This window comes from Lampris incognitus, chromosome 7 (genome assembly GCF_029633865.1).
Source record: "Lampris incognitus isolate fLamInc1 chromosome 7, fLamInc1.hap2, whole genome shotgun sequence".
Taxonomy (NCBI): Eukaryota; Metazoa; Chordata; class Actinopteri; order Lampriformes; family Lampridae; genus Lampris; species Lampris incognitus.
In genome coordinates, this window is record NC_079217.1 from 18,118,688 (window position 1) to 18,142,818 (window position 24,131).

Consider the following 24,131-nt stretch of genomic DNA (forward strand, 5'->3'; position numbering starts at 1 on the left):
GGTGGCGTTTTGTTAAAAATTGTTTTGACTTGGTTCTTGTTTTATGTTTGTTTCCTGGGAGAGATATTTTGTTGTACATATCTAATGCCAGTAGAGACATTGGCAGAGGCTTATTTGTGGTAATCAATGTAGGAGACTATGAATAAGCAAGTCCTTAAAGTTATTTCATTTAATATGTATGGGATTTTACACCCAGCTAAGAGCAATCAAATACTGTCAAAAATGAAAAGGGAAAATGCACAGATAGTGCTCCTGCAAGAGACGCATCTCACTTCATCAGAACATGAAAAACTAAAAAGAATGGGGTTTTTGAGGGTGTATTGTCATCCTATAAATTAGGTCATAGCAATTTTAATATCACAAAAAGTAGCATTTGAACTTTCAGAGGTATCGGACAAGGAAGGGCGATATATATTAGTCTCAAAAGATAGTTGACACTATCAAAACACTGGGTAGCATTTATGCTCCCCGGAAGTGATTTTGCTTTTTACAGAAAAATATTTGATTTGATGATAGGGGGCCACAGGAATTGTTATATGCGGTGGAGACTGGAACATACATCTAAACCCAAAACTAGATTCATCAAAAAACTCATCCATTACATTATTACATAGGAAAATTCATGTTCTAATGGCAGAATTGGGCATATTAGATCTTTGGAGAGATTTTTATCCATCAGGCCATGATTATACTTTTTATTCATGCCCCCATGATGTATACTCAAGGATAGATTATTTTTTAGTGTTAAAGAGAGACTGCCATAGAATGCATAGCTGCGATATTGGAAGCATATTGGAAGCATCGACATTGACATTGTGGAGGCTAAGTACAAGTATCCTAAACAGCCCACAATTTAAGACTCAAATGAGAGAGGAAATAAAAATGTTTCTAGAAGTGAATGATAAGAGAGAGGTTGATTTGGCTATAGTATAGGATACCTTAAAAGCAGTCGTTAGGGGGAAAAATTATATCTTTCTGTGCCCATGAAAAAAAAGAAAACAATTAAGACTAATAAACCTTAATAAAGAATTAAAAGATCTTGAGACACAACATAAAAGGGAACAAAAACCGAATCTGTTGACAAAAATAAAGAAAATAAGAAATGAAATAAATATATTGTATTCACAGGAAATTGGTAAAAAAGATAATATTTACAAAACAGAAATACTATGAGTCAGGCTCAAAATCAACTACATTATTAGCAGGGAAGCTACAAAAACAACAAGCGTATAACACAATATACAAAATAAGGGACCCAGACTCTAAAACTATACAATATAAACAAGATGAAATACAAAGAACATTTAAAAAGTACTACAAGTCCTTGTACACACAACCCCGCTTAGAGGATGAGCAACAAATTGGAAAGCTCCTTGATTCGCTCGATTTACCTGTTTTTATCAGAGGAACAAAATCAAACATTAACAGCTGCAGTAACTGAGATAGAGCTAAACAATGCAATCGCCAGGCTCAAAGCAAATAAGCCATCCAGTCCGGATGGCTTCCTCTCAGAGGGGTATAAGGCTTTTCGACTCGAGTAATAGCAAACCTCCTTCAGGCTTGCAATACATTTTAATGGATGCTAAAATGCCTCCATCAAGGAGCGAGGCAGTTATCTCAGTTATCCCAAAGGAGGGAAGGACAGATTAAAATGTGGATCATACCGACCAATTTCAGTGCTGAATGTTGATTACAAATTATATACAGTCATCCTTGCCAAAAGACTGAAAAAGATCTTTGCCAAGCTTATACATAATGACCAGATTGGGTTTATCCCACAAAGACAAGCTCACAATAATATTAGACAATCGTTGCACATATTAAACCATATCCAACAGAATAAATTGGAAGCCCTCTTAGTTAGTCTGGATGCTGAGAAGGCTTTTGATTCAGTGAGTTGGCCATTCTTATACAACGTTCTTGAAAAATGTGGCCTGCACAAAAACTTTGTAAAGGGCATCCGTACATTATATAATAAACCATTAGCCCGAATAAAAATAAATGGGTGCCATTCAGACGCTATTATATTAGAGCGTGGGTCGAGACAAGGGTGCCCAACCTCACCGTTACTCTTTGCGCTTTATATTGAGCCTCTTGCACAGTGGATAAGGCAGACTGAAAGCATCAAAGGCATCTGCATAAATGGAGACCACAAACTGGCATTGTACACTGATGATATTTTGATTTATTTAAGTAAACCCCCGAACTCATTTTCTGAATTAATGAAACTTCTAGAAACATTTGGTAGATATGCAGGATACAAACTAAATGTAAAGAAAATGCAAATTTTGGCTTTTAATTATTCACCCTCAAAACACCTTAGGGAAAAATTCCACCTTAATTGGGATCAGAACCCATTGAAATATTTAAGAATATACTTACCGAAAAAAATCTCAACACTGGCAGAGATAAATTATGATCCCCTCTTAACAAAAATTAAAGATGACATATACAGATGGAATGCTGTCTCTTTCCTTGGTCTCAGTCATTGAATTGATTCTGTAAAGATGAACATCCTTCCACAATATCTCTATTTATTTCAAGCACTCCCTGTAGAAATGTCTTCAAAACAATTCTCCGAATTGAATAAGATAATTTCCAGATTTACTTGGCATGCAAGAAACCCAGGGTTAAACTCAAAACTCTACAACTACCAAGGGAGGAGGGAGGAATGTCATTACCCTGTTTTAATGATTATTTTTATGCAGCCCAGACTAAACCCTTAATCAACATATGTAACTCAACATTTCATTCCAGGTGGAAAGATATCGACTCTCCATTATGAATGATCCTCCAATTCATTCAGTATTGGCTCACAAAAATTTAGGAAGATTTATAGATAAGGTGCAAAATCCATGGATTAACGCCCAACTAAAAATCTGGAATATGATAAGAAAAGAATATAAACTGGGCCATACATTACAAATAATTCAGTGGTGTACCTATGATCCTGAGTTCAAGCCTAATAAAATGGATTATAGATCTAAGTCCTGATTTCAAAAGGAATAACAACATTCTATTTCCTAACAGAAAAGGGACACTTATTAGGTCCCTTTCACACTTGAAAGTCCAAACCAAGGTCTGAAACAGAGTCTGGTTCTGGTGCTTTCACATCTGTTATTTTATAGTCATTAGGTTCAGGACTTTTGCTTTCATACCAGCGGACCTTGCCTGGAACTTTTGGCTCGTTGTAGCCGCCAGGTGCACTCGTTGTTGCCAGGTGCGCTCGTTGTTGCTAGGTGTTACTGTTTGTGTTTGTTTTATCACTTCCTATGATTGATCCGAAAGTCCGAACCTTTGATTTCACATTAGACATTCATGAACCTTGGTCTGAACCGAGACTACCTCCTGAGCTTGGACCAAAGACGGAGTCTTTGATACCTGTACCCTGGTCCAAGAGGTTTCACACCTGGCAATCTGGTTCGGACTTTTCTGGAAAGTCTGAAAGTCCGGACTAAACAACATAAGTGTGAAAGGGCCCTTAAAAGACTTTGAAAACTTGTGGAAAGAATATGACCTTGAGAAATCTGATTTTTATAGCTATCTCCAGATACATAATCATTTTGAACATGACATTAAAGATAAACCAGACTTTAATGATCCTATACTGATGATATTTATTGGTGCCTATCAAAAAGACTCAAATAAGGGTGTTATCTTGAGATTTTATAAAGGCCTTATGACAAAAAAAATTCCCACTTTGCAGAATACATTAAAGAAAAATGGGAAAAAGAAGGTAACTTTACAATATCAAATGAGGATTGGCTTGATGTGTGTAAATTCCAGTAGAAATGCACCAACTCCCACATATGATGGGGGTTCGGGTAGAAGTGTTTTATTTGATTTTTTTATTATACCAAAACAGAAAGCACATATTGGTGGGGGGACACCAAATGTTGGAGACAGTGTGGACTTCAGGAAGCTAACCATTGGCACATATTCTGGGAGTGCCCAATGATAAGACTTTTCTGGGCAGAGCTTCACAAAGCATTGAAAAGCATACATAACAATGATCTGCCCTTGCAATTTCCCACAATATTCTTAGGCAATGCCAATTTCCAGGTAGGACGGCAAGAATATTTATTTGGTATTTTGAGATGTGCTGGTAAAAAAGCACTCACAAAGCATTGGTTATTTCCTGAACCCCCCACAATACAGGAGTGGATAGATATAGTACATGACATTTATGTTATGGAAAAGATTACTTTTCCCCCCCGTCTTCAGAAAAATAAGTTTGCTAAATTCTGGACCAAGTGGGTCAAATATGTGAGGCCCTTAAGGCCAGATTTTGTGGAGATATTGAATTAATTAGATTTTAATACACCCTCTCTCTACCCTCACACTCCTTTTCCCTACCATGCACTGGGAACCTTCACACTCTCCCTACCACCGGGAATGCTCATATCACCTCTCTCTCATATAGAGTCTTATGTACACACTTTACCTCTCCCAAATTGTATAAAGTTCTTAAAGTTTGCTTTTTTTCCCCTTTTTTTAACTTTCTCTTGTAAGTTAAAAAAAACCCTGAACGGCAGAGGAAAATGAAACTGTTATTGTTTTGATATAAATTTTATAATATATACTGCTGTGAAAAATAAAGAATAAAAAAAAGCCCTTGCATTCTCGCAGGTATCCAGTTCCTATTAGAGCTTGAACTCAAGAATGTCAGCTTGCAGGTGCATTGGAATTTTTGATTTTAAAGAGATTATACCACACCATAATACACTGTAAATATGCTTGTAGTGCAATATAAATGTGCTCATAGTGGTTTATGAATTGGGCTTCATAGAAGGTGTAACCCAGTTTCTCTCATATCCATTGACAGCGGTGAAATTTTGTAGATGGAAAACTTAAAATATCTGGAAACTGGTCATCACCTTAGAGGGAAGCTTGTGCAGATGTCCTCTGTGTGTCTTTCTAAAGCTCCTGAACTCAATATTTTAAGGAACCAGGGAATTGTTTACCCCCAGTGCAATTAAATTGTCCAATTTGTGTGTGTGAAAAATGTAGCCCACGTAGTATTATGCCTCTATAAAAATTAGTTTAATAAAACAAAACCTTTCATATATCCCCTTTTCTGGTTTTATCAAAGAGTAACTAAACCCTAGGCCATTTTAATGAGTTTGCTGACATCTACAAGTTAAAAACCATCTAAAGGTTAAAAACATGCCAGGCTGGTCTTGGTACTCTGTAATGTAAGCGCAACAGGATAAACACAGCTGTAGCTCATAAATCTGACAATTGTCAGTGCTGGCTTTGTCTGTCTGTAGGTTAATGCTAATAGGTGAGGTCTCACATCCAAACCAAATGCACCCATTATTAATTCTGTCAGCTGCAGCTGTGTTTATCCAAGACCGGCCCGGTATGTTTTTAACCTTTAGATGATTTTCAACCTGTAGATATCAGCAAATTCACACAAGTGGTCCAGCGTTTGGTTATTCATTAAGGCAGGTTTGTATAGTGTAGAATGTAGTGCCTTGTTATGAGTTTTACTTTATTTCAAACCCTTTTCCCCTCTTCTAGCAAACAATAGTTTATTTGAGTTGGACTGAAATGAAAGTCTATCCCTTATAATATAAACTTGCAATTATTCATCCGTCAGCTCATTTGCTTTGAAAACAATCTACTGTAGGTCATTATAGTCAAAATGATTGAATTATTGCATAGATTGTATTCCAAAACTATTAACTGCCTAAGAAAAGAGGTGGGTTACTGTTGGACAGGTAGGGCTGCAGTTTTTAATTTGCATTAAAGGAAGGTCTAATGACAGCTTAACAGTGGAAAGAGGGCCTGCAATATATATATTACACTTGTTACCACTATGTTTGAAACAAGAACAGTTAGATGTGATAATACAGCTTTCTCACACATTCACCACACACTTGGGTTGGGGTGAAAAAAGGAAAGTTCCATAATGACTAAACATCAACCCTGTCAGAGGCTTCTTGTGTAAGGCTCCAGCTTCACCAATACTCTACATTTCTTTGGTTCCAGTGGCCATACAAAATCATGATTTCATGTATCTCAAACACTCAAGAGAATCATTGTAGCATAAATGACACATGTACTTCTGCTGTATCTAACTAGCGTGCCTGCACAGGTTGTACAGGTCCCCTGCAGGCATCTAAAGGAGACCCTAACCATAAAGGAGACCAAGTCATGTTGTTGTAATAGATGAAATAACTTCTAGGCAAGAAAAAAGAATTCTTTATGATGCTATTCCGTTATCTCTGTTTAAACCATTGACCAAATTATAAACTATGGGTCTAGAAAGTGTTAGCTCCTGACACCTTGATAGGCGTTAGCTGCATCCTGCCAAGCAGGGTGTACTGTGGTCTCTGACAGAGGTGAGTCTGAGGAAGAACAACCAGGTGGGGCTGGGGGTTTGGATCATGTCCTTCATAACAAAAAGGGCAAGGCAAAAGACAAACGATAGCATAAGAAATTTGGAAAAAGAACCATTAGGCAAAGAGAGGGGGGTGATGAAGCCAGTCAAGCGAGGAAGCACAATGAGAAATCCTTTGATGGAGAATTATTGGCTGGAAGATAAGATTTTAGGCAGGAGTTAGTTAACCCAGGTGCTCTATGTGGGCTGTTAAGGTAACAGAGGTAGAAGCTGATAGGGAGGTGTGGCTGGGACCACTCATATGGGCAACAGTGCTCCTTAGAGAAGCAGCAAGAGACACTCACTGAGCTATTAGTGATGTGTCACATTGGTGTGTGTGTGTTTTCACGAAGAGAGTCTTGAGAGTTTGCAGAATCCATCATTACTGCATGGTGAAATGTTTATGCAATAGCAGCACCACACATCTTAATAGCTATATACTGGGCTGTTTTACTCCACTTGCCTCTGCAGCTACTCAGTCCCAGTCCCGTTCAGTGTGTGCATGATATTAGATGTTAGTTATCTAGGGATGGCCAATATGATGAATGTGCTACATTTCTAAATGGCTATTCTATCAGGTAAAAACAAGGGTTACTGCCCCCTGGGTAGCAGTGGTGAGTTGATTTATAGTGCACTCTGTGTAAGTGGAGCATGGAAGAGACTTGGGCTGAGTTGGATGTATAGGGTCCAAAAAACTCTTGTTAGCCCTCAGAAACTCTGCTCATTCCCTATAGTTTGGCCAAAAGCCATGGAGAATTTTTTTTTATTGCAACTTGGAAAAAAATGTAATCTTGCCTTTGTTTATAAAAAGTTGATAATATGGAGGTTAAAATCCACACTGATGAACCAAAACAACGAATAATGTTGATAATTTCCAAACAAGGGCACATGTCAAAGTCTGGGTAGATTAGATGGTAAGTGAACAATCAGTTCTCGTAGTCAACGTGTTGGATGTAGGAGAAATGGGCAGGAGTAAAGATCAGAGTGACTTTGACAAGGGTCAAATTGTTATGGCCAGACGACTAGGTCAACTCATCTCTGAAACAGCAAGGCTTGTGGGCTGCTCCCAGTCAGCAGTGGTGAGTATCTACTGACAGTGATCTGAGAAGGAACAAGCCACAAACTGGCAACAGGGTGTTGGGCACCCAATGCTCATTGATGTGCAAGGGCAGAAGGCTATCCTGTCTGGTCTGAACTGACAGAAGGTCTACTGTGGCACCATTCACATAAGATTTTAATGAGGAATGTGTCACAACACCGTGCATCGCACCCTGCTGTATATGGGTCTGCGTAGTTGCAGACCAGTCAAAGTGCCCATGATAACCCCTGTCCACTCTCAAAAGCACCTATAATGGGCATGCAAGCGCCAGAACTGGACCTTGGAACAGTGGAAGAAGGTCACCTGGTCTGATGCGTCCCATTTTCTATTAGATCATTTGGATGGCCACGTACGTGTGTAGTGTTTACCTGGGGAAGTGACGACAAGTCGGTGGAGGGAGTGTGAGGCTCTGGGCAATGTTCTGCTGGGAAACCCTGGGTCCAGCCAATGATGTGGACACCAATTTGATATGTGCCACCTACCTAATCGTCATTGCAAACCAGGTACACCTCTTCACGACAATGGTATTCTCTGATGGCAGTGGCCTCTTTCAACAAGATAATGCATCCTGCCACCCTGCACACATTGTTTGGGAATGGTTTGAGGAACATGATGAAGTGTTCAAGGTGTTGCCTTGGCCTCCAAATTCTCCAGATCTCAATCTGATTGAGCATCTGTGGAATGTGTTGGACCAACAATTCCAATCCATGGCAGCTCCACCTCACAACTTACCGGACTTGAAAGATCTGCTGCAAATGTCTTGTAGAGTCCATGCCTAGGCGGGTTGGCACTGTTTTGGTGGCACACGGAGGACCAACAGCATATTATGCAGATGGTCATAATAATTTGGCTCCTCAGTGTAGTTTAGAGTTACAATTCCTACTGATTAGATATGAACTCTGTGCATACGTTTAAGACCATGTGCATGTGCAAGTGTGATTAATTATGATACTAATTAATGAAAGGATTAAGCAACAGAGCATGTATGTGAATGGCATTTGTCAAATTGTGTGTATCATCCCAATTTCCCCTCAGGGATGAGTAACATATTCTGATTCTGATTCTGATTCTGGTCAAACACGGGGTGATGAAACCTACAAAATCATAAATCGGAAAAAAGTCCTGCATATCCCCTTTAGCCTAATTTCAATTATGCAGCTTAATTCATTGAATTACATCCACATGACTTCAGCAATTATAGCACAACTTTACTATTCCTCACCTGGCAACTGCTCGCTATGACTTTGTCAACACTTGCATGAATGGGCACATTAAACAATGTCTATGCTGAAGTTGATCAAAATGAATGACAAATATTGTCCTTTCAATTTAGACAGCGATTAAACTCATTAAATAAAAGTGAGACAATATGGGGAGTCATCCTGTATCAACCACAATAATTAACACCGCAGACAATCACCGTCATACAAAGACTCATATACATGCACGTACGTTCCTTATCAGATGCTACTGCAGGCACATTGCTGAAATGATTGTCTCTGCTTTGTACTGTGTTTAAGGATGGTATGTACTGGTGATAGTGGTGGCGTGGGAAGGCATGAGAAGAGAAGCCAATTTGTATCTAGAACACCTTTTAAAGCTTGTTTCTTAAACCCAGCTGTCCACTAGCATTACAGAAATGGACAGGCTTTGTTCCTCACAACACACTAGCCCTTGGAGCTTCAAACACAAATCCATCCATCAGTTTGCAATGGGTTTTTACAGAGATTCTCCCCTCAAGCTCCAAACACAGACATTCCCGCCCGGTGAACCAAGTGCCCTTTTTACTATTCCTATAGTGAATTAGTATGACCCATGTACATCTATTAACTGCTATGGCAACTGGAAATGCCAGTATCTATGACAGAATGTGCACACTTAATGAGATTAAGAGAATTAACATGGCAGTTAGGTTGCAATATTTTGAGGCTATGCTGAAAGTAGAACACTATGCAGAAATAATATTATGGACAGCAGCGAATACAACCCAGTGTATGTGTGTGTGTGTGTGTGTGTGTGTGTGTATGTGTGTGTGTGTGTGTGTGTGTGTGTGTGTGTACACAGCATCTAGTATGTGATCCATGCTGTTGCTTTCCTGAGAGTGTATTGCAAAAGGGACACTCTCGGGACACATACTTTTCTGGCATCTTTTTTTTTTTCTCTAGTGAACACAAAACTGACCCACTGGATCAATTTCTCTTGACATTAACCCCTGGTAATCACTCATGTCTGTATATTGGCAGAGACTGAATTACCCTTAAAACTGTCTGAAAGTCATTGGAAATGAAAGCATAGAGACTACATTTTATGGATTCCCACAGCAGCCAATAATTAGCCTATGGAACGTTCACTGGCCTTGAGCTTGCACACACACTATATGGAAAAAGTATTGGGACACTTGGCTGTTACACGTACAGGAGCTTTTATGGCATCCATTCTAAATCCATAGGCATTAATATGGAGTTGGTCCCCCCTTGGCAGCTATCACAGCTTCCACTCTTCTGGGAAGGCTTTCCACAAGATTTTGGAGTGTATCCGTGGGAATTTTTGCCCATTCATCCAGAACAGCATTTGTGAGGTCAGGCACTGATGTTGGACAAGAAGACCTGGCTCGCAATCTCCATTCTAGTTAATCCCAAAGGTGTTCGATGGGGTTGAGGTCAGGGCTCTGTGCGGGTCAGTCAAGTTCTTCCACACCAAACTTACCCAACCATGTCTTAATGGACCTTGCTTCGTGCACTGGGGCACAGTCACGCTGGAACAGAAAAGGGCCCTCCCCAAACTGTTCCCACAAAGTTGAAAGCATATAATTGTCCAAAATGTCTTGGTATGCTGATGAATTAAGATTTCCCTTCACTGGAACTAAGGTGCCTAGCCCAACCCCTGAAAAACAGCCCCATACCATTATCCCTCCTCCACCAAACTTCACAGTTGGCAATGCAGTCAGGCAGGTAACATCCTCCTGGAATCCGCCAAAACCCAGACTCATCCATCCGACTGCCAGACAGAGAAGCGTGATTCGTCATTCCACAGAACACATTTCCACTGCTCCAGAGTCCAGTGGCAGCGTGCTTTACAGCACTCCATCCGATACTTGGCATTGTGCTTGGTGACGTAAGGCTTGCATGCAGCTGCTCGGCCATGGAAATCCATTCCACGAAGCTCCCGGCACACAGTTTTTGTGCTGTTGTTAATGCCAGAGGAAGTTTGGAACTTTGTAGTTATTGAATCAACAGAACATTGGCGACTTTTACACACTATGCGCCTCAGCACCCGTTGACCCCACTGTATGACTTTATGTGGTCTGCCACTTCGTGGCTGAATTGCTGTTGTTCCTAAACACTTCCACTTTTCAATAATACCACTTACAGTTGACCAAGGAATATCTAGCAGGGAAGAAACTTCATGAACTGACTTATTGCAAAGGTGGCATCCTATGACAGTACCACACTTGAATTCACTGAGCTCTTCAGAACGACCCATTCTTTCACAAATGTTTGTAAATGCAGACTGCATGGCTAGCTGCCTGATTTTATTCACCTGTGGCAATGGGTCTGAATGAAACGCCTGAATTCAATGATTAAGAGGTTTGTCCCAATACTTTTGTACATATAGTGTATAAGCACTGTCTATGTCCAGTTCAAGTCCCAAAGTTTCTTTTAACATTAGTTTTCGCTTGTGAAACAAGGGCCAAGATAAATCATTTGTTACATAATTATTCTGAACTGTAATGGGACTTGTAAAAAAAGTTATATATATATATATAAACACAGATACAGGAAAAACATTTTTAATGCATAGTAGTGCAGGCCTGTTTCGTGCGTCTCGCACTCATCATCTACTAATGTTTTTTTCACATTAAAAATATAACAAGGTAACTTATGTGAATTATATATTAGGGTGGTGTAGAATAATAGAAACGAATTGGCTACCAGTTGTAGACACCAGAAAAAATATCTCCTTTGTAACTATAGGTAAAATGTCATTATTACCCCCCCATTAGATGATACACATATGACATTTATTAGGTTTTTTTAAGTATGCTTTTTTTATATGCTATTTTAAATTTGGGTTTTAAAAAAAAAATTTTTTTAGCTACCTGTCCTCCCAACTGTGCCCCAACACCACCCCAATATATAATTCACATAAATTACCTTATATTTTCAATGAATGCCCTGGCCCTTAAATGCTTTTCAAAACAAACCCCAGTCCCATTGGTTATAATGTTTTCTACCCCTTCATTGGTTGCTGTGCATCATAAGTACCTAACCCATTGGCTGTTATAATTTGAATGTTTCCCCATCTGATTGGTCGCTGTCCAACTGAAATTAGGGGTGTGATGCTGGGCAACGTAACTATGATTCTTTGTGGAAAAAAACATTAGCAGCTGATGAGTGCAAGACGCACGAAACAGGCCTGCACTGCTATGCATTAAAATCTTTTTTCCTGTATCCGTGTTGATATTCCGCTCCTCATTAGTCGAGCACTCAACACCATTGACGGTTTCGGAAAAAAACACTAGCGGAATATCAACACAGATACAGGAAAAAAGATGAACCGAGCACACATATTTTTTCCTATATCTGTGTGTGTGTGTATATATATATATATATATATACATACACACACACACACACACACACACACACATATATACGTATATATATATATATATACACACACACACACACACACACACACATATATATAAAATAAAGAAATCAAGGTATCTCCAGGTCCCTGTGACCATTGTGACAATGGAATTTTATGACTTTGTCCCTCTGCCCCTTTCACCAAAACAGTACCTTACCATGCGTTGTGAGGAAGGTTTAGGGTGATGCTTCCTTTGATTTCATCACCAAAGTGGAGGTAGCCTAGTGTTGCCAGGATAACGTAGAGGATGGTCACAATGCCCATCCCAATGTTAAGAGCCATGGGAAAGCGCTTGCGATCCCTCATCTGGTTCTCCAGAGGAAGAACCTGAAAAGCAAAAATATGCACACACATACCCAAACACACACACACACACAGTTTTTAAGTTCCCCTGTACTATGTGCCAAATCATACAAAGTTTAAAGTAAATATCCAACAAAGACCATAACAAAAATGTGTCCAGTAAACAAGAGTGATTCAAACCTTCAAGGAGGCTGGAAGTGATCTCATATAGCAAAGAGTTTTTACAGTTATGTGTCAGCCCTAGAACCCCGCCAAGATGTGGCGATAAAGCTCATTTAAACTATTCATTCAAATAACTCCATTGCATCTTTGTGTACTCAGTTCATGGTTTAGTACCTTCTGCCATACACACAATGCACTGTTCTCACATCAAGTAGTGATTGTGCTTTCGAATACCAAGCTTTTGGACGACAAATACTACTTTAGTTTGGATTGATTATCCCGACTTGCCAGGACAAGTGGCGTGGTGAACTGTCACTTCTCTCCACGAATAACTATTGCGTTTATGTGATTTTGCAAGGCCTTTCATCTGCAACTTCTCCAGCTGCTCAGTTGTGAACAGCAGAAGTCTATAAATTTAGGCTGTAAACTTGTGTGAAATTAGTTAACCTTAGCCATTAATGAATTGGGACCGTATTCATGAAACATCTTAAGGCTGAAAAAAGATAATACTAAAAATAACGGGTGTGTCAATCCAAATTAAGACTCTCACGTTTTTGGGCTAAGAGTAATTCATAAAGCATTTTAGCTCTAAAACTAGCTCTTCAATCTGTGAAATGTTAAGGGTAGTTGAGAGGACTCTTGATGACTTCGGTCAGCAAAGACAGCTCAACGCAAGAATTGGGCAGATTCTTGCCAAATGTAGAGCCGTCCTACAACTGGTCAGCAAAAGCTTGAATCTTGAGGCCTTCATCCATCCATCCATTACCCAAGCCGCTAATCGGAATTTGGGTTGCGGAGATACTGGAGCCTATCCCAGCAGTCATTGGGTGGCAGGCGGGGAGACACCCTGGACAGGCTGCCAGATCATCACAGGGCCAACACATTCACACCTAGGGACAATTTAGTATGGCCAATTCACCTGACCTACATGCCTTTGGACTGTGGGAGGAAACCGGAGCACCTGGAGAAAACCCACGCAGACACGGGGAGAACATGCAAACTCCACACAGAGGATGACCTGGGATGACCCCCAAGGTTGGACAACCCTAGGGTTCGAACCCAGGAACTTCTTGCTGTGAGGCGACCGCACTAACCACTGTGTCACCATGCCGCCCGAGGCCTTTCATATTAAAAGATAATCTGCCCCAAATGATTGTTTCCCGCGTTTTAAGTCAGCGAGGACAGCCCGACAGGAGAATCGGCCGGATTGTCGGCCCTAAATGACTAGAGTGGAAATATTGACACAGGACAAAAATCCCTACATCCTTAGATGTGGGGCAGTTTTAGACTACCACTACAATATTTTTTGTTGCCGACATCTGATGTCACCATGTCTTTGCTGCTTCTGCAACATTGTCATAGACAAGTACAATGCACAGTGTGTGTGTGTAAGTCTGTGAAACATGAAGGGTAGTCAAGAAGACTGCTTATGGCTTCAAGTTAGCAAAGACAGCATAACGTAAGAATCCGGCTGATTCTCGCAAAATGTAGAGCCGTCCAAAGCCACTAAGACCAAATCATAACAGCTGTTAACACAGCTGCTGCTGTTACACTGGGAAGTTATCCTGGACTTTGGTCCCAATTTTCATTTAATTATTTCTTTCCCTTCATGGACACGTTGTGCAAGAAATAAAAGATGGTCTTTCATGCAATTAGGCTTCGGTCTCCATTTGCAAAAACATATGTTGTTTTATTTTTGTGTTTGTAAGAATGTTTCCCTTTTCCTGAAACATGCAGTAATTTTAGTCACGTGTAATGAGGACTCCATCTCTCTCTCTCTCTCTCTCTCTGCCCCCACACTGGAGTGCCAAGTCAACATCGATCAGATGAGAGGCTACATGGCTTTTGACATGATTAGCAGCCCACCACAGGACACAGACACCATTCAGTGACCTTCACAAGCTTTCGCAGAAGGGAAACCACCCTGCATCTGGTAGTTCCTGGTGGAAATCCCCAGGAACCACCCTGCTTTTGATATAGATACCAGAGTTACAGCAAGATATGGGACCACGTGATGACCTTTTCAGGTGATCATCATTGATCGCTGACAGAACATTTAATCTCATCCCCACAATAAGAGAAACCTCATCATCACCATACGATGGAAACAGGGCAATGACTTGAGTTGATCAACTTAAGTCTCAAACCCTCTCCCTCTCTGTCCCTGTTTCACTCTTACAGACACACACACACATGCACACACCAATCCCCTCATGTTATACTGTGCCAAATGTTAATAAAATATCATCAGTCATAAATTGCAACTCTCCTTGTCTCTGTACGTGTCTGAATTAATGTGAATCAACTGTTTAATCATTCAGTCATCCAGCGAATATTACTCAGCAGACACAAAGAATAATGATCCAGCTCACATAACTGTACCACCTGAACTGACTGAGATATTAAGTTTTTAAGTGCATTACATGTAGCTATACTGCCAGTTATTGACCATAGGTGGATAAGTCTTTCTGGTCAAACTATATTCTGTATTTTGTTATTTTATTTTCATTTTTTATCTTATTGATGGGGCGGCACGGTGGCGCAGTGGTTAGTGCAGTCGCCTCAGAGCAAGAAGGTTTTGGAGTTTGCACGTTCTCCCCTTGTCTGCGTGGGTTTCTTCCAGGGGCTCCAGTTTCCTCCCACAGTCTAAAGACATGTAGGTCAGGTGAATCGGCCATACTAAATTGTCCCTAGGTATGAATATATGTGTGTGTGTGTGTGTGCGCGTGTGTGTTGGCCCTGTGTGATAGTCTGGCGGCCTGTCCAGGGTGTCTCCTCACCTGCCGCTCAATGACTGCTGGGATAAGCCCCAGCATCCCCCACAACCCTGAGAGCAGGATAAGTGGTTCGGAAAATGGATGGATGGATCTTATTGATGTTATTCTGTAGTCATCTAACATTATATTTTGCAATGTTATCAAGAACTTTTATCATATGATAATGAGTTGCTAGTTAACGTTGGTTCTTCCGATAGTACAGGAACTCATCTCACTAGTTAGTTGATTAGGAATATCATTTTGGATGAGCATTTAATGTGATAGAATGATTACTGTTTAATAATATGTTATCTTGGTGTTTAATGCAATATACTGTAATATACTCACCAGGTTTAGAGCCACTGCTGATGACCATGGTTTCAACTGGGAATGTGATATTTGCGTGTATAGTCTAAATTAAGTAATCCTCTCTCCTAAAGTCACGGAATGAATATCTGTGAGGAGATGCACCCCGTCCCTCTTCTGAAACGCCCCGGTCAGGTGATCATAAAAATGCAAATCAGCCTTTATTCTTTCTCTTACGTTACACGCTCTCTTGAGGACGTCTTTGCTCCTTGAGCTCTTAGCGCTCCGCTCTTGCCTCTTACACTCTTCAGACTCTTGACCTCTTCTTGCACACATTTAAGACCACTTCTTTCTGAAGTTGTTTTTTTTTTATCCTTGGGTCTTTTCCATGTTTAAGTTTTTCTTTGAGTAGTTTACTAATTTCCCATTTCCCTTATAACTAGTATTTTTCCCTCGCCAAGGTGCGTGCGTCTCAATTTTATTTTTGAAACAAATCTCAGTTTTGTATCTTTGCAACTGAATGAGCCAAGTTTTGATAATAAATGTTTGTACTACAAAGAAAGCCTCACGTGTCATCATTTCTGGAAGTGTTATCGTCCGGCCAATGAAATTACTTTCAGATTATTTTTACTGAGTCAGATCAGTTAAAGTATTATCATTCGATTTTTGCCCAGACAAGCAATGCAGCAAAGATTGCCTGACATTTGACTGTTGCCAAGAACTTGCAGGCAGTCCTTTGCCCAAGAGCTATAAAGACTTCATTGATTTCCAGCATCTGATTTTAGCCAAGGATAATCCCGGCAGTTTTGCCCACGGTATGCTACACACAACCCATAGCGGGACATCAGCTGAGAACCACCACAGCCGGATATCGTTGCAGGGCAACCTCTAATCCAATGTGGGTTATTCTTACACGGATGTCGGGCATAAGCCTGCGTTGTCTATGAGTGATTTCCAGCTGGATCAAATCATCTCTACAGCAGTGCTACATCTCAAGTTGGCTCGAGTCACTACAGCTGCCGTTGATAAAAGTTGATGTCGAACAGTAATCTAAAATCTTCCTTTTAAGCCTTAGAAAGATTATAACCTGTTTTTATAGTGCCCCACCTTCTCTGGTGGCTCTGAAAATCACATATCACTGTTTGGCGATGGTGTCAGAGGGTAAGCGCTTCCATTCACCTACTAGATGATTCTGATTTTCATTTATTCACTTACTCATTTATTCTATTGATGGCAGACATTTAGCTATTAATAAATGTCTCTATTATTGAAAGTCATTGCCTGTGTTTCTCTGAAGCAATTCCCTGTAATCGAGAATTTGCAACTTTAGATCTGAAACTAATTAATTAGGTTCAACTTAAGTTCCTACAAAAGTAGATGGTGCCCGAAATTTATTATGAGAGCATAATCATATTGTAGCCATCTATCACTACAATGTCACCCTGCAGTTGCAGGCATACACTGTTTTCCCCCCCCCCAATATATGGGGTGTGAGATTGAGATAAGACTTGTGATCAATTACCACCTATTTGAAGCTAGTCAATAACATACTGATGCTCACGTTTTTCGAAAAATGCAAGGAAATTATTGGTTGGGCTTTTTTTTTTTCAAATCAAAATCCCTCCTCTCACAAAATCCCACCTCACAGTTCTCAGTTTTATTCGTATATACTTCCAATTGCATAAGTGTGCAATTCTCTAAATGCCATTTCATGGGACCATTGACTTGCATGAAAGACAAGGCTTTGACCAACTATAGTGTGACTTTGGCTGGATGCGTGGAGATACTCCACATATGCAGCCAATGCCTGGAAGAGTTTTGACAGATGGTTTCCTTGTTTAGAGTTTGGATTATGAATCATTCGCCTTCCATATTCATTTGATTTGGTGGGCCTTTTCATTGCATTTTTAAAATTAATTCAACTAAAGCTAGGATTATCATGGTTGTGCTGGAGCGTGAGCTAAAGGAGCAGTATGACATACACAGGCAGCGGAGCTGGCAGGATCACACGTCTGGCAAGGGAGAGCCCCCACAGAGAAACAATGCGAGCAACAAGAGGCACCCACTGAGCTACTAGTCATGTGTCACATAGCCAACATGGTTTTTTACATATCATCAAGACACAGGAAACCGAGAGTTTTTAGCCAAAGGAGAGGAGGTAGCAGTGTTTATATGTGAGTGTGTGTGTGTGTGTGTTTGTGTTTGTGTGTGTGTGAGCGAATGAGTGAGAGAGAGAGAGAGAGAGAGAGAGAGAGAGAGAGAGAGAGAGAGAGAGAGAGAGAGAGAGAGAGAGAGAGAGAGAGAGAGAGAGATTTTGTGTTGGGGAGGGTCAATGGGGTTGTTTTGCAGTGGTGTTTGTCTCATGACCTGAGAGGACTAATTCAATGTCAGGGAGCATCATCTCTGTTAAGTACCTGAGCACGGACTTCCAGGGGCCACGCTCTTGGGCCTTGAGAACACCACTCAATTTGGAAAGAGATGTTAATGATCACTATTTATCAACAAACCTCTAGATTGAGGAGACAGTGGTATAATGAGGTCCCTGTGGACACCCAAACCACTCTCTTTCCTTTCGTCTTCTTCCCCTTTCTCTTCCTATCCCCTTTACCCTGGGAACACATTTTTCTCTTATCCCGACAAACAGCCCTTTTATATCCGCTTTATTTCATCCTGCTTGTCAAATGAAAATGAGCATATTCTTAGCATATCGCATATGTTGTTCTCTCGCTTCTTTGTCCCTACCCTTCTTTGCCCCTTCCCAGACGGATATAGTTTTGACAAGGTCTTGTTAATTCTGCTGATGCATCGATGCTCGTGCTTAATTTGGAAAAATAGGAGGTCCCTAAACACCAAGTGGTGAGAGACCCAACAGGCCTGGGGGGGTGGGGGGGTGCGGACAAACAAAACTGAAGTTCTCTTAATTGGTCCTTTGCCACTGCAGTTGATCAGTTTATTTGTCTACTTCATTCAAACATCAAACCTGCTGCTAAAAATCTTGTTATCATCTTTGACCAGATTATGTCTTTTGATCACCATGTTACTAAGCTTGTCCAATCCTGTTTTCTTCAGCTACAAAATATTGCAAAAATCAAAAATATTTTGTCTTTTAAGGATATCGCAAAATTAATTCACACTTTCATTTTCTCCCGTCTAGATTACTGGAACTCCCTCTACTCCGGCCTCAACCAAGCTACTTTAAATTGTCTACAGTTGGTTCAGAATGCAGCTGCTAGACTACTAACTAGAACAAGCCGTAGGTCCCATATTACCCCTATTCTTGCATCCCCCCATTGGCTGCCCATAAAATTCAGAATAATCTATAAGATCTTATTGATTACATTTAAAGCACTGCGTGATCTTGCCCCCAGTTATATTTCTGATCTTCTCATTCCTCATTCCACTTCCCGACCACTCCGTTCCTCAAACCTCTGTCTTTTATCCATTCCTCACTCCAGCTGCAAAACAAAAAGTGACCGCACCTTTGCAGTTTTAGCCAAAAGCCTCTGGAATAATCTTCCCCAATCCATTAGATTTGCTGAATATTTGGACTGTTTTAAGCGGCTTCTAAAAGCCCATCTTTTCAGGCAAGCCTTTTTATAGATTCCCATCCCTGATTACTGTTTTGTTTCATTTTTAGCTTGGTCTGTTACTCCCTATGCCATGTCTTTTATTCATTGAAATTATTTTATGGATTTATTCATATTTTGTGTATTGCGTGTAAAGCACTTTGTAACTGTATGTTTTCAAAAGTGCTACATATATAATAAAAATGTGCTTGCTTTGCTTACTTTTGCTCTTGAACCAGTTTTCACAGTTGAACTTGAGCAGTTAGTTGAAGGCACCTAACGCAGAATAATTAAAAAGCATGGCTTCTCAGCACGCCATCATTACTGCACATCTTCGTGGCTGCTGGTCTTCCTTATGGTTCATTGCAAATCCTCCACCATCATATCATATAATGACTTGCATAGTTAAGCAAAATCTCTGCTTAAATCAAACTATAGTTGACCAAAGGTAACATTACATTGTAATGTAATGTTAACATTACATACCGGGGCTGGATAGTGACACCAACTCTTTTACATAGTTAACAATAATGTTAAGTACATTGTCTTATGTGTTTATTCATTTAAAACACTAGTGCAAAAATGTGTTTTTTTTATTTTGTAATAATAAACTCTGGCATTGACCTTGTTGAGCTGATGCCATTGGGGATAAGCTAATATTGTACACTACCAGGAAAACCAAATTCTGTCACAAGCCATGTATTCAGGAATGCTCATCTTATCATGTGTTGGATAGCAGGAAAAGCAGGCCATGCCTCCAGGTTAAAAATATCTATGGTGCTAATTGGTACCACCATTCAGTTCTCTGCTCTCTCCCTGCATCCTTCCTTTTACCAATCACTACTTTGTTTGTGTGAACATAAATAAATCTCATTGATTTCCTTTATGCTGTACCACGCTTAAAAAATCATACAGTCAAACAGGCACACATGTGCACGCACACGCACACACACACACATACACACATCTTTGAGTAAGGTCCAAACTGAAGTGCCATCTAAATGTGCGTGCATGTATCTGGCAGAGAGCATCATATTCACCAATCACCCAAAACATTAAAACCACTGACAGGTGAAGTGAATAACATTGATTATCTTGTAACAATGGCACCTGTCAAGGGGGAGGGGGGTATATTAGGTGGCAAGTGAACAGTCAGTTCTTCAAGTTGATGTGTTGGAAGAAGGACAAATGAGCAAGCATAAGGATCTGAGTGACTTTGACAAGTGCCAAATTGTATGGCTAGACGAGTGGGTCAGAGCATCTCCAAAACGGCAGGTCTTGTGGGGTGTTCCCGGTATGCAGTGGTCAGTACCTACAAAAAGTGGTCCAAGGAAGGGCAACCGCTGAACCGACGACAGAGTCATGGATGCCCAAGGTTCACTGATGTGCGTGGGGAGCGAAGGCTAGCCCATCTGGTCTGATCCCACAGAAAAGCTACTGTAGCTCAAATTGCTGAAAAAGTTAATGCTGGCTGGCTATGATAGACAGGTGTCAGAACACACAGTGCATCGCAACTTGGTGCATATGAGGTTGCATAGCCACAGACCATTCAAGAGTGCCCATGCTGACCCCTATCCACCACTGAGAGCGCCTACGATGGGCACATGAGCATCAGAACTGGACCATGGAGCAATGGAAGAAGGTGGTCTGGTCTGATGAATCACATTTTCTTTTGCGTTCAATGGATGCCCGGGGGCATGTGTATTTTTTATCTGGAGAAGAGATGGCATCAGGTTGTACTAGGGTAAGAAGGCAAGCCGGTGGAAGCAGTGTGATGCTCTGGGCAATGTGCTGCTGGGAAACCTTGGGTCCTGGGATTCATGTGGATGTTATTTTGGCACATATCACCTACCTAAACATTGCTGCAGACCAAGTACACGCCTTCATTGCAACAGTATTCCCTGATGGCAGTGGATTCTTTCAGCAGGATAATGTGTCCTGCCAAACTGCAAAAAAAATGTTCAGGAAAGGTTTGAGGAACATGACAAAGAGTTCAAGGTGTTGCCTTGGCCTCTAAATTCCCCAGATCTCAGTCCGATCGAGCATCTGTGGATTGTGCTGGAAAAACAAGTCCGATCCATGGAGGCCCCACCTTGCAATTTACAGAACTTAAAGGATTTGCTGCTAACATCTTGGCGCCAGATACCAGAGGACACCTTCAGAGGTCTTGTGGAGTCCATGCCTTGACGGGTCAGAGCCGTTTTGGCAGCATGAGGGGGACCTACACAATATTAGGCAGGTGGTTTTAATGTTTTGGCTGATCAGTGTACATCTGCTGTGTGTTCAGAATACCATGGGTATCTCAATCAACCGTAACAAAGCTCTGTAGAGTAGCGACATACCTGTTGTGCATACATGCTTGCCTCCAATGTTTGCTGTTCCATTTATTTCTTTTTGTTTGTTTGTTTTCTTTTCTTTTTCTGCGTCAGTGATGTCTGCAGGTGCGAGAAGCTGCTGTGTACCAGAGTCAAATTCCTCATGTGCATGCACACTTGGCCAATAAAGTTGATTCTGACTCTGACTCTGATCAAAGATTCATGCCTTGCATAAGGAGTTAACTGTGTAATACTATGAGCCAGTAGCGGGGCACTGAGGGGCACAGGATTGCCCACTCACCTCAGGATTACTCACTGCCCCTATGCCACTAATTAGAAGACTGGGAGAGAGAGAGAGACATTCATAATGGTGACTCAACACACACATCCAGCCTTGAAAAACCCAAGCTGGTCTGGATCAGAATATCTCTGTCCCAGTGCCCAAATAGGGTTGGAGGTGGGGGGTTGGTAGGCGAAAGTATGCACTCGGCCTCTTTAAACTTCTTATTCCTATACACATTTTTCTTTTCGCTCACTATCTGTATCCCACACCCTGTCTACTTTTGAAATTATCCTAAACCACATAGGTGTCTTCAGTTACAGTGACAGGATAATTGTGCACAAGGGGAATGCAATTGGCACACCAATCTCATAGGATTAGCGCCAGGGAGCAAACTGACAGAAGTTCTTGTCATTGGGTTGATTGGGAATAACAACAGCCCCTTAGAATGGATTCTGGTTGAAACTTTCTCACTTACTCTATGCTGTGCAACCTTTACTATCAGCAAAGTCACTGTCTCTTTGTGATGCCCCCCTATTACAGTCATCTTCAAGGACATCAAAGAGGACAAACTCAAATTTCAATGTCCCTTTAAGATACACTCTGCATTTCAGATGAAGATAAGATGAGATGAAACTTTATTGATCCCTGTGGTGCAATTCTGGTTTAGTCTCAATCCTTGAGCTAACAACCCATTAATAAAAATTAACAGGGCAGATGGTTGGGGTTGGGGGTAGTATCAAATAGAGTTAATGATTTAATATCAAACACTGACATGTTTTATCAAATATGGGGGAAAAAAACTAGAGGAGTACACTCAGTGGCGTGCAGATCTCCGCCAGGCATATCTATCTCCTCTTCTCCATACACACACACAGGGACAGAAAAAAAACAGTGTTTTGCAATTTCATTTAGCAGACACTTTAATCCAAAGACTTTTGTGCAGTGCCTAAGTCAATTGAATGGGAAATATGGGGGGAAAGTTTTTAATATGCAGCACTCAAGCTTAAAAATCTACCTAATAAAAACATTTTGCCTGTCAGTCTGTGGATGTGCAGCCTCCTTGGTGGACCCCAGCATGAAAGTGGCCAAGTCTAACATCAAATGACAAAGATCAGGCTATCATAATTTCAAAGCCCTTACTAAAAGACGTCAAATGTGTTTAACCATAGCAGTTTTCGTGATAAAATGAATGAAGGCGAATGGCTGCTCCGCTGACTGACTTTCATTCATTCCATAGCAATAAAACAAAACAATGGTAAGAAAACATAGCTCAGCTATGGAAAATGCTTTTTTGGTAGCTACTGAGATGCTTTCCAGCTGTGACAGTGATTACTCCTCCTCTTGAAATTGTATTTTTATAGCGGAGTTTTAACATTGGAGAATATGGCACTTCTGCGTGGTAGTGAGTGGACTAAGGCAAATTATTTTTGGATCATCCAGTGTTCCTCCAGTTCTCCTTTATTGAGATCAGCAATGAACAAGTTAGTGGCTTACAAAATAGGATCGACTTCTGGTTTACTTTCAAGACTCATACCCAAGTACATAATGTTTTGGTTTTGACACTATCGCTACCCATTCTGACTCAACCATAGATATGAGTTGAGCATGTGCATTGTTGACTCAGATCGGGCTTTGACGGAAAGCAGCGTTGGCCAAGTGAGCTAGAGCGTGAAAGAGAAGAGGGAGTGGCAATAGCAAGAACAAACGTTTTTAATCCCTACAACCATGAGAGGTTCTTCATCATATAGTCATAACCGCACACAAAAATTTTAGGCTGATAGGTCAAGTAGTTTGTAAGATTAGCCACACACAGACACACAGACACAGACACACAGACACAGACACACACACACACACGACCAAATGCATAACCCTCTCCAGCAGAGATAAAAACTTAAGGCCCTTCCAGCCTTCATTTCCACCAGTTTTGCTGCAATAGGCATTTATAACTTGCTTGATTAACCACTGAACAAAATTTGATCCCTGTGTAGAATGGCTAACCTGACAACTTCAGCTGCTGAGCAGAACTTAAATTGGCAAGGCTTGTTATATTTGGCCATCTACCATTTGGTGCCTTAGGCTAAAGTAGGACCATTAAAGGGAATTGTAACATCCTATCGCCTTATAAGCACTTGTCTAAACCCTTTTAATCCTCATGTTGCCCAAATACCTCTTGCCCTCATCTTTCACAAGGACATATAGTATTTTAATATGCTACGTTAGAGCCGAATTTGTGCTTCCAAATCCCTGTGGTCCATTCCCCTCTTGATTTTGTGGTTTTGCAGCGAGCAGTCTCTTCTCTT

General features: G+C 40.8%; 1 protein-coding gene across 1 annotated transcript in view; it reads right to left on the bottom strand.

The window, feature by feature from the left end:
* slc36a4 (solute carrier family 36 member 4) overlaps window positions 1-24,131 on the bottom strand; it is a 346,510-nt gene that overhangs the window by 236,286 nt on the left and 86,093 nt on the right. The window contains exon 9 of the mRNA XM_056282801.1: window positions 12,295-12,464. Within this exon, the coding sequence (XP_056138776.1) occupies window positions 12,295-12,464 (170 nt within the window). The remainder of the gene's footprint in view (window positions 1-12,294; window positions 12,465-24,131) is intronic.